The sequence below is a fragment of the Eulemur rufifrons genome, chromosome 12 (genome assembly GCF_041146395.1).
Source record: "Eulemur rufifrons isolate Redbay chromosome 12, OSU_ERuf_1, whole genome shotgun sequence".
NCBI classification, from domain to species: domain Eukaryota; kingdom Metazoa; phylum Chordata; class Mammalia; order Primates; family Lemuridae; genus Eulemur; species Eulemur rufifrons.
In genome coordinates this window covers 10,184,416-10,196,451 of record NC_090994.1, presented here as the reverse complement: position 1 = coordinate 10,196,451, position 12,036 = coordinate 10,184,416, and the positions used below count along the sequence as shown (strand labels likewise).

Here is a 12,036-nt window from a genome sequence, read left to right as displayed (position 1 = left end):
TTCTTTTTATGGAGGAGAAATTGGGCTATATAGTTTACTGCCAAACTGTCAGATTATGTCAGATTCTTCAAGAAAGTGCCTTGAAACTTACAACATTTTACTGTTAGTTTCATCTCTCTGATGGTCGTCTCTTCCCACATTATTACCACAAAGGCTGCATTGCCTGCCGTGTGAAGATGTTCTAGCCATCAAAATGATGGTTGATGATGACTTTGGATCACAAAGTGCAAGGAAAGTATTCAAGACATGAGTATTATTATTTTTTAAGTCTGGATGGAGATGCCATTTGAATTTACTCATGAGGTATTTTCTAACTTTTATGGCAACAACAACTTTTTAGGGAGAGTTGTAGTCACTAAATATAGTTTTTCACCACAGTGAACTAAATTTTTTTTTATCAACAGAGACTTTTTAAGCTGAGAGTAAATCTTTGTCACAAGTGGCTTTGGCCACATTCTCTCTTTGCAAAAGTTGAAGGGTCCATTAGCTTCTGAAGGAGAAATACGATAGGATTCCAGCTTACTCAGAGACTAAGAGTAAATTTTACTATGAACAATGTCATTTGGGCTGTATGACTGCACATTGCTGTCTTGTGGCTATTTTAAGAATGTCTGTGTGCAGTGACATAGTTTGGATACTCAACAAATGTTAGTCCATACTAGTGGAGGAAATAAATATCTATTAGGAAGGGAGGAATGGATTACCTCAGGTGGTTTTGCATATATACATATATAGTTCTACTGAAAATGAGCCTTAACTTGTGCCAGCTTATTCTTTTGTCTCTTCCAAGTCTGTTCTCTCAGAATGATCACATGCTATCTTAAGTAGTTTGGTGATTTTGACTTTTTGAATGAATAAAAGAAAATGTCCCCACTGCTAATTGGCAGTAGAATACAACAAAGATGACTCAATTGGCATGGCGACTCAGTCTAATCCAGCCACTGTGTTCATGGCACACAACCCTTTGGGGTGTGTGTTCATCTATGTGTTTTTCTTAGATGATAAAGTCTGTTTCTATGCAAACAAGTAGGGACAATACTAGTCTGACTCAGATTAATTTATATTTAATATATAAGTTTAACAATGCTTTAAAATACAATGAAAAGTCAGATTTTTTTGATGAAAACTAGAGTAAGACTTGGCACCTACATTTTAATTAAAATAGAGTTCAAGTCTTTATCCAGCCTTCCCATAAATGAAACAATTGCTAGCAAGGAAGGTAATCATTGGCTTCCATTGTGTTAGTTTGAGACAACTGAATGTTTCCACTTGCCATGTCTATCGACAGGGAGGAAGTAATTTCAAATTAACAATACAAGAATTTCATATTGCAATTTTTAAAGAAATCTTGCTTTAAATATGCCTACACGGTGACCTTCAACCAAAATATTTTATTAACCAATCCAAAAGATCCCCTTGAATAATGATGACTTACACTTGTTCATGCTCAGTCTAATTCATTCAACTGGGCCATTTATTTCACACTCATCTCCGAACCTATTTTTAAACCCTTCTTTCTAGCAGTGTGGATGTTCAGTCCTAATATTGGAGAAAATTCAATGTAAAATTCAGGTGGTAAGTACAGGACTTGTTTTTAATACTCACTAAAACACATATTTTTTCTATACATTGTCTGTACTGGAATATCTGAACAGATCGGTCAATTCAGTCAGATAATGATATTGATGTTTTTCCTCAACAAACGGACCAATTCAGTAATTCAGCTTGGTTTTTGGCATCCTGCAGGTGCTGCCTGAGTCAGTAACCGTGACCATCAGTCTCAGAGAGCAAATGAATTACTGATGAAATCCGTGGGGTGTGTGTGTGTGTGTGTGTTGGGGAGAGAGAGAGAGAGAGAGAGAGAGAGATTAGAAGTAGAGATTTCAAAGAGAATTGTACTGCAGTTGAGCTCCCCTAACTCATGTCTTCATATGAATGTTAATCTTATTCATCTGATTGCTCTGATCTGCCTTTAGAGTATTACCTGTTGCTTTTTTTTAGGATGCTCAATGCTCCTTTTTTTTTTTTTTTAGCAATAATAATATCCCCTTTATAAATTTACCTTTCTCTAAGTGCTTTAACTTCTCAGCTTAATTTCATCTCTTTGAGTTATTATCCATGTTAACATAAATTCTTTATCTTTGTTTACACACTCAGATTTTTCAGCTATCTACTTAGGAATTTAGGGATAAAGATTACATAGGAAATGTGTTAACCTGTAGCTTGCCTGGTACCCCAGATCTCCCCTTAGTGCTCAATAAGGACATTTCTGCTGGGGCCTGGTTGGCAGGTGGTACTGATGTGCTAAGTCAAATTCAGGATGGAGGCCCTTCCTTCCTTCCTTTCCTCCTTCCTTCCTTCTTCTCTTCGTTCCTTCCTTCCTTCTTCCCTCCCTCCCTTCCTTCCTTCTTCTCTTTCTATTTCTCTCTCAATTCTAAGGTGGCCTTAATTTCTAAGGGATACAATAAAAGGCCATCTAGTTGGATAAACGCAGAATGACTAATACCATTTCTATGTATGGGAAACAACAGTTTCCTTAGTAACAGTAACATCTGTTCATCTGCCACCCAGAAGCAATCCCAGGGTGCATTGGGACAACCACACATACTGACTGACTCAGCCACCATCTTCCTCTACTTGGTCTAAGCCAGTTGCACCAGGGCTGATAGAGGTTTGGGAAACACATTCATCTTTAGGATGCTAGGACATCCTTTAGGGGTTGCAAATATAGACATTGTGAAAATTCTTATAAGAACACAAAGAGAAGGAAAGATTGCCTAACCACCAATAAGATTTATGATTTCATACCTGTGGTAGAATTAAAACCATCACACTCACATAGAATGGCACTATTTTCCTGTCAAACTTAAAATGAAGAATCGTTTCCTTTAAAAGTGAAATGAAAGTCTCCACATAGCAGTTTGCTGGAGAATATATGAATTCCCTATTATTTTTCTTTCCAAGCTATGGACCCAACAGAAATATGGGTTGTGGGAAATTTGAGCTATCAGTGAACCATACATATAATCTGATACAGGATCTATAGATTGGATAGACTTTTCTTTTTCATGGAAATATACAAAGCCAGTCTTAGTAATTTCAAAGAATGTTGTAGGTCATTTAAAAACCACCAGCAATACCAGGGCCACTAAATTGCATAATTCAAGGTAAAAAATAGACTAAAAATGAATGACAAATAGACTAAAAGTAAAAGCTTCTGGGGTTGTACGAAGAAATAGTCTTAAACACCAGTTTGGCAAATAGTTGGTAAAGGAGTTTTATCTGTTGGATTGTTCAGATGATCTCTGCTTTGGAAAGATTGATAATCGAACATGTTAAAATAAGATTGTTGGAGAGGAGGTATGAGCTATTTGAGGTAGAGAGACGTGGGAGAGGGTGAAGTTAATTTAGTTTTAAATTTTCTAAAGCACTTTCTAACAGTCAAGTTCTTGGGCAATGAAAGAAGAATTAGATTAAAAATATTCAATATTCTTTTTCCTCTATCAGATGAATAATATAGCTACCAGAGTGCTTTCTGGTTAGCAAAAAAGAAAGAGACCCAACATCTTCAAATAAGATGAGAGGTAGAGTATATTCTTAGTGGATGGATGGATCCCAGTGCAGTTTTACTATATGGAATTGAAAAGAGCTTTAAAGTTTAATAGTTTAGCATAGACTCTTATTTGAATAAATGATCTTACAGTCTTTAGCTTTTGTAATAAAACTTACCTCTTTCTAATAAATATAAAGAAATGTTCTCCTACATTTTAAGTGGTTGAGTGTGTGTGTGGTGTGTGTGGTGTGTGAGATCAACTGATTGCATATAATGAATCACTTGGCAAGTAACCACAATCTTGTTCAAGGAATGTTGGAAAGTAATTATTAAAAGAAAAACGTTGGCCAGTCCTCAGATAATTATATGACAAATCTGATTCAAATGCCTGCCCTTTCACTGTTACTATATCATTTTTATTTTTATTCTTGGCCTGACTTTTGCAGTGTTATTTTGAAATTATAGATTTTCAAATTTTGAATTGTGAACAGAGAATATTTAGGTTAAGAAAGTAGAAGTATTCCTAGCAACCTTATTTATTTATCTCCTGAAATTTTTGCTTAGCAAAATCTAAAATTTACAGATTATTGCCTTCTTACAATATTAATAAATAGGTAGGGTTTTTATTTTTACTTTTTTATTAGACAAGGAAAATAATTTCCCCTAATATAACTTCCCTTTGTGCTTTGTTCTGTAAAAAGGATCTGATTTTATTTACAACATAATTTACTTCTAGTATTCAATGTAATATGATATATACTGTCTACAAATACCCCATGAAGATTTATTAACATTTAGATTTATTGTCCATAGTTTTAAGAGCTAGGTTCTCTTTCTTTACCCAGTTTGGGATTCACTATGAAGAACAAAAGTGCACCCTTTCTATAACCTCCTTTACTATAGTTTTTAAGTTTTGACTTTGCGTGTAAAATTGTAATGACGTAAATAGAAAAGGAAATATTTGGGAAATGAATTAACCACAGCTCACACCTAGCACAGGTATTTCTGAACCACCCATTAAATGATTTCTTAAAACATTTTGAACTGGTGGGAACAACTTCATACAAAAGCTTCCTCGTGCTTCCAACTTTTCTTACTGCTAATATTTTTTTAAAATTATGTTTCTTCATGAAGAAGAAACAACTTTCCTTCGAACAAGCCTAATTGTATAGTATTATGGGAAAAAATTATTTTGATGTAATTAGAGATTTTAAGAGGGTGAAATGATACACAAAACAAGTCTCTCCATCACCTTTGATCACCACTGAAGCATCTGTCGTTCTTGCTATCCATATTCATCTTTAAAAAAACAGAAACAAAAATAGCATCAGTGGTGGTTGCTTGTGAACCTAAAATGTACCATTCCGGCAAATAAAAACAAACAATCCTCCAGTTAACGTCTTATTCAATTTTTTCTGAATTACAGGAAGAAGAGATTTTATAGACATTGAAAGTAAATTTGCCCTAAGGACCCCTGAAGACACAGCTGAGGACACTTGCCACCTCATACCCGGAGTGGCAGAGTCTGTGGCCAACTGTCACTTCAACCACAGCAGCAAAACCTTTGTAGTGATCCATGGCTGGACGGTAAGAGGCTCTTCGGGAAGGAATGCACCAGGGTCCACGGGGCATCCTGGCTCGCTCTAGTTGGTGGGACCCAATGATGGGTCCACAGCCCATACTTCTGCTTGCCTTCTAATAGCTTTGCTTTAAACTTGAATAAAGGCAAGTCTGGCTTGAGTGGGATCTAAAGCCACAGGTTCATGAGTACTTTCCCTAGACAGTGCCAACCTTCACTTGAACACAGACCTGTTTTGTGTCCTTGAGTCAGCCATTCCTGGGAGGTGGGGATAGGAGGCTCCGCCCATCTGCAGAATGTAGGTTATGGTTGTGGGGAACTGGTGGAAGCCTGGCATGGCCCTGCATCACCCAGTACATCACCCGAGGTCCCTTCCTAAAGCAAACAGTCTGCAAGAGTGAGGAGAGGGCTGGAGTAGAGAGAGGAGGTGTGGGTCCCGGTGCTGGCCTTGCCATTCTCCACCTCTGTGACATGGGTGAAGTCACTTCTCATCTTTGGGCCTCAATTTACTGATCTGTAAACAAAGAGTTTGGACTAGATGTGTCTAAGGACCCTCCACTTCCAACATTCTCCAATTTTAAAGTTCAGGAAGCTTTACTAGAGATGAGAGAGGGCTGGCTGGTTAGGGAGGAGAAGGGGTTTGGTGCAATTCCTTGCGGTTTTGCTCTAGAGAGGTTTTCCCACTGGTTCCCCCAAAGACCCATTCTGCTTTCAGACTGATCTTTCCTTTTATAGTATAAATTGTTAAAATTTTACTGAATTCATAAAATATACTTTTCAAAATTGAAAGCATGGTAAACCCCAGTCTGTCATTCCTGAGCTCAACACAACCCTTCTTTGGCATACTCAAATTTGCCTTGGAAGGGGCAGTCATAAGTCTCCGAATACTCTTTTGGGGTTTTATTTTTCTGTCTGAGCTAATGGGCTTCCTTGCAAGTTTGTTTTTTCCATGTTATGTATGTGTATTGAGCTGACGTGCCCATGACAAGTTGTGCGTGAGTGTCTTAAGAACACTTGTATCATCCTCTTCAGGTGACAGGAATGTATGAGAGTTGGGTGCCAAAGCTTGTGGCCGCCCTGTACAAGCGGGAACCAGACTCCAATGTCGTCGTGGTGGACTGGCTGTCCCGGGCTCAACACCATTACCCAGTGTCTGCAGGCTACACCAAGCTGGTGGGAAAGGACGTGGCCAGATTTATCAACTGGATGGAGGTAAGGCTGGGGGAGGAGGACGCTTATGTGTCCAAAACAGAGCTCTTGGCTGAAGCCAGACAGAGGGCTGGTCTTTCTGCCTTTTTACTTAGATGTAGGTATTTTCTGGGGCAGTTCACATCTTCAAAATGAGCATAGCCTGAAGCAGCATTTTGATAAGAATGATAATATCTATAAAGCCAATAAATAGCCCTGCCCTGCCCTGTCCTTTGATATTTTCACAGTGAATAGATTTGCTGAGACCAAGAACTCCGTGGGCTGAGCAGACAAAAGCCTGTTATTTCAGGATAGGGGAAAGAAATGGCATGTTCTGCCAATCCTTCCCCACCAATGGCTGGCACGTGGAAGTTTTACCCTGGCTTTGACTTCTGTTAGAATGCCAATCTCTTTGATGAAAATATTAATCGTATTTATTCTTTGGTGTGGATATTTAAGAATGCAGATTTTTGTCGCGGGTTGGGGAGTGATGGAATTGAGTTAGGAAGACTATGGCAGGGAAGGTACTGAGGATTTGAGGTGGCTGAGGGTTCAAAGTTCTGTCTCAGCAGTGAGGGAGCCACTTTGGCAGACTATTCTCTGAAAAGTACCTTTGAAAAAGTATCTTGGGGTTGGAAGGAAGCTAATACTCTGACAAGGCCAAATTACTTAAACCAGATAATTAGAGGGTAAAAAATAAGCTGTATTTATTAGACTGATCATCAAAGGACAAAAGTTATTTTTGTTGGCTCTTTTGCCAATCAGGCAAGTGAATTGGGGCAAATCCAGTCACCTCCCTGGACTTCGGGCTTCCCACCTGCTAAATGAGGAGGCTGGACCGTGTGTCTCTGATCCCTTCCCACTGTAATAGTTTCTCATTATAAGTCATTGCTTGGCTGGCCTTTAAGAATAAAGTGATGTAGTATATTTAGAATAGGGAATAATGGGGTGAAGTTAAATATATATTTGTATATATGCATATGTACAAATATACACATATATGGATACATATAAATATAAAAATACTGTATCAGATGTATGGAAAACTTCCTAATGTCAATCTGCTGTTAAAGAAAAAGAAACTCTCAACACTGGACAATATGTTTCTTTCTTTTACCTGTAACACCAAATTAAAATAAGTAGAATTAATTTTCAGTATTGCCTGTATTTTGAAAATAATATTTTGACTCATTTTACTTCCTTTAGTTTTGATCTTTGGCAAAGAGGGATAAGAGCCTTTTTTTTTTCCTTTTTCTTTTCCGAAGGAGGAATTTAACTATCCTCTGGACAATGTCCATCTCTTGGGATACAGCCTTGGAGCCCATGCTGCTGGGATCGCAGGAAGTCTGACCAAGAAGAAAGTCAACAGAATTACTGGTAAGAGAGCAGTTTCTGGTCTTATCACAAGAGTCAAGATGGCTCTAATTCTGAAAGAAGATCAGAACGTTTGTTAATTACCCATGTGTGTGGTGTTCTTCCGATAAGCCTGGTACTTGATTATCTCGTTGTAGGGCTCTTTCAGGCATAAGATAAAATACAGAGGCTTGCTCTCACGGGCTCACCCTCTGCTGGCAACAGCACAGGTATAATGCAGAATTAAGCAAAGAAAGCCCACAGATTTCTCTGAGAAGCCTGTTTTCCTCTCGCTCTGCTGTGCTTTGGTAGCATATTGCACATGTGTAGTCACTTCTCACATCACTACTAGGAAAAACCAACAGGATCAACTCCAGAGGCCGTTTGGAAAGAAGACAGTCCTCTAAGCCAAGGTTTGACATACAGAGAGAGGGAGAAAGAACCCATCACTGTTTAAAGGTCTTCTTAACGGATTCCGAAATCATTTACAAAAGGAAATCAAGCCATCCTGAGTGAAAATCTCTTGATGATGCCTAGTTTAAGAGACTCAAAATCATTTTAGAAGGAGCCAAGCTTACTTTTATAGCTCTCTTAGTAATTGAAAGATCCAGTGACTATAGAATGAGAGCTAACGAGAATCTAAGTGGCTGCCAGTTACGTTCCAATGATGAGCAATGACATGCTAATGTCATACTAATGGAGATTTAAGAATCTGTCTTTTTTTTTCCCCCATCAAGGCCTAGATCCAGCAGGACCTAACTTCGAGTATGCAGAAGCCCCAAGTCGCCTTTCTCCTGATGACGCGCATTTTGTAGATGTCTTACACACATTCACCAGAGGGTCCCCTGGCCGCAGTATTGGAATCCAGAAACCAATAGGGCATGTTGACATTTACCCGAATGGAGGCACTTTTCAACCAGGGTGCAACATTGGGGAAGCCATCCGTGTGATTGCACAGAGAGGCCTCGGAGGTAAATACGATTTAGAGGTGAATTAAATGGGAGTTCTGTCCTGAACCCTTATCGACCCAGTGCCCTACCCAGCACCACCAAAGTATGTAGTTTTTGCGTATACATTTGGCCAAAATATGTTTATGGAGAATTCTGACGTGTTTGGCATGATCGCCTTAGAGCCAGACTGCCAGCCATTATACCTTTTATTTATCATATTGTAGGCTACACTGGCTACTGCACTTGTAGTAGCAAGAGAAAGTAAAGATGAGATTTAGACAGGAAAATGCCACTGACCTTGATAATAGCATTGTAAAATGTTGTCTGGCCACATGTTGTCACACTTTGTAGTCGCAAAGCCAGTGGGGTGATTTTGGATTTTACTGAAAACGAAAGAGATGTTAATTAGTGCAAATTTCCCTTGTTAGCCTTTTTAAGAGATGGACAAATCAAAAACCAATCTCCATCCCCCTGCAATGAGTCTTCCAAAATTCTAAGAAAAGAGAATAATGTAATATTAGCTTAATATTTACTTTAATTATCATGTTAACTTGTGTTAAATTTGTGATTTATTTTTAAGGGCCCTTTGCATACTTTATGGACATTGGGACCTACCTGCAGTCAACATGCTAATTGCTTTTGTGTACACTTTATAGAACTTACAGCATATGTTACTATTTTCAATTGTTATAAAAGCTTATGGTAATAAACCTGTTTTTAGAACATTGCTTTATTATTTCTATGGTTCATTTGATGTACAAATCATTAGCAGGGGCACAGTCCTCAGTTATACATATCTATGACAAAATACTATTCATTTCATAGTTACGTCTTTTATGATGTGGTTTCTAGAATTACTGTATGTTTCTCAAAGTACCTAGAATATTAGACACCTTTAATGTAAGAGAAAGATGCTTTAGGGTTAAGGTTAGAGTTAGGAAAATAAAAACAGGAGGAGAATGTGATAAAAGAGGGAAGTTAACCTCTACCTTAGGTGTCTCTTATCATGGTTTCACGAACATACTCATAAGTATAAGACAGCAGAAAAGTCAGAAGTTCCCCCATGAACTTGCAACTTGCACAACCTTGGACATAGGTGAGCAGGTGCCACCAAGAATACCTCCTAAAATAGGGCTCACAGTCATAGATGCATAGGCCTATATCTTAGGGTCATTTTATTCTAACACCACACCTAACCTATTTCAGACATGCAAAATGAAACACTCATTGTGGATTTGCACAGAGTTGAAATTTCCCTTGTGCCTCTTTTTCCCCAGATGTGGACCAGCTAGTGAAGTGCTCCCACGAGCGCTCCATTCATCTCTTCATCGACTCCCTGTTGAATGAAGAAAATCCAAGCAAGGCCTACCGGTGCAGTTCAAAGGAAGCCTTCGAGAAAGGGCTCTGCCTGAGTTGCAGGAAGAACCGTTGCAATAATATGGGCTATGAGATAAACAAGGTCAGGTCCAAAAGAAGCAGCAAAATGTACCTGAAGACTCGTTCCCAGATGCCTTACAAAGGTAGGAAGTGACTACTGGAAATGAGGAAATCTATTAGTCCTATTTGCATCATGCTCGCTGCATCTCGTGTACTGACTCTGTCCTTTGATGTTATGCCACTGAACCCTGAGCCCTTGCTGTGTTTCTGTTGCTGGAGAGGGAGTTGCATTGATCCGGTTTACTGATGCCCATAATTGCCATTGCCAGGAAGGCCCCAGTGCTCAGCCTAGGATTTGTAGCCCTGCTTGCCACCCTCCTCTGTCACTGTGACCATTAGCATGAGCCAGCGCAGCAGCACTGAGCTCAGAGCCAATTTGAAACCATCTTCCTGGGGTCAGCAAGCCCCAGAATTTCGACTGGGCCAAATCTAGCCTACTGCTTGCTTTTGTAAATGAAGTTTTATTAGAACAGGACCACACACATTTCATTTCCATATTGGCTAAGGCTGCTTTCCTGCCACCACAACAGAGTTGAATAGCTGAGACAGACCCGACAGCCCGCAGACCGTAAAGTGTTTACTCCCTGGGCCTGTACAGAAAGTTTGCCACTTCTAAAGTCTGCTTTACACGAATGCCAGAACTATCTGTGTTTTTAAATAGAACTACCCCTGGGAGGCAAGAATGTACCAGATCTTCTAGGATGTTTCCATTTTGCCATGAATTTTTTTCCCACTTGAATTTCAAGCTTGGCATCTTGCTTAGAGCAAGATCTAAAGGAATGGTGGGGAAATGGGAGAGCAGGTGATCAGATGTCTCTGACAAGAGGGGACAAACTTTAGAAAGGTTGGCTCATGTGGAATCCAGGTAGAAGCCCCAGGGAAGGGATGATATTAAAGAACAAATCCCCAAGGTAAAATATATCTGCTGTAGGTGCCAGTGTGTAAGGCCATTTGTTAGAATCTGCAGAGGTGCATTTGATGGCATAGAGGCTGGAGCATTTGTAGCTGAAGGAAACCTTTTAGGCAATGAAGGAAACCTCAATTTCCCTGACTCTTCAGAACCAGAGAGTGTGGGGGGGTGGTAAGGAGGGGACCATGGGGCCATAATCTCAAAGACACAGACATGTCTCACTCACCCCGAATCCTACACGTGTGTGCTCAGGGCTCCATCAGTGTCTGCTGGGGGCACCTCGCGTCTCCCAGCTTCTCCTGCTCTCACCTGTCATTGTGTCGTTGTGGTCTGCAAGGGCTCCATTTTACCCCAAACCCGATTTCCCTTCACCTCTTAGAGCTGTGGCATTTTGTTGTTGTTGTTGTTGTTGTTGTTTGGGGTTTTTTTTTGCTTAGAATCTTGCTGCTTCTTTTTATTATAAAAAGAGAGGCATCTAAGCAAAATAGAGTTTGTCATCAGAAAGCTCACAACAAAACATATTAAAATTTTTTTTGTTAGAACGAGTGTCTAAAGTAGCATCGAAATATAGTTGGCCAAATTCTAAACAGGTAGCGTTAAGAAATCTATGTCCTAGCTTAAGAGAAAGTACATTTAATAGACAGAAACACAAATAAGAAACAAATCTGACCACGGGTCTAGGGACATAGAAGACAAAACATCCCAATAACTCTTTTTTTCCCCGTCATCATGACTGTGTTTCAGGCCTGCTGCCTCCCCCTTCCTCTCACCTCCCCCCAGTCCCACTTGCTCAGGGATTTGGTAGAGATGGAGGAAGAACAGGGAGCAGATGTGGAAGTTCAAGTACCTGCTTCCGAAGGCTCTTTCTAGTACAGAACGCGTTAGGAAATGGCTTTGCAAAGCAGTCCTTGCGGCCTCGCCGATGCTTCAGTGCAGTGGGTTTTATTGTGAGCCTGCTGCATACTCCCCTGTGCTAGATGATGGAGGAATTCAGAGGGTGGATACGATCCTCTGACCTGAAGGAGGTTACAGTCGGGGCGGGAGGGCAGCTCTGCCCATGAAACCA

At 39.8% G+C, this 12,036-nt stretch overlaps 1 protein-coding gene across 1 annotated transcript in view; it reads left to right on the top strand.

Annotated features, from left to right (window-relative positions):
- LPL (lipoprotein lipase) overlaps positions 1-12,036 on the top strand; it is a 45,687-nt gene that overhangs the window by 28,472 nt on the left and 5,179 nt on the right. The window contains exons 4-8 of the mRNA XM_069484794.1: positions 4,980-5,140; positions 6,165-6,344; positions 7,586-7,697; positions 8,411-8,644; positions 9,901-10,143. Coding sequence (XP_069340895.1) covers positions 4,980-5,140; positions 6,165-6,344; positions 7,586-7,697; positions 8,411-8,644; positions 9,901-10,143 — 930 coding nt within the window. The remainder of the gene's footprint in view (positions 1-4,979; positions 5,141-6,164; positions 6,345-7,585; positions 7,698-8,410; positions 8,645-9,900; positions 10,144-12,036) is intronic.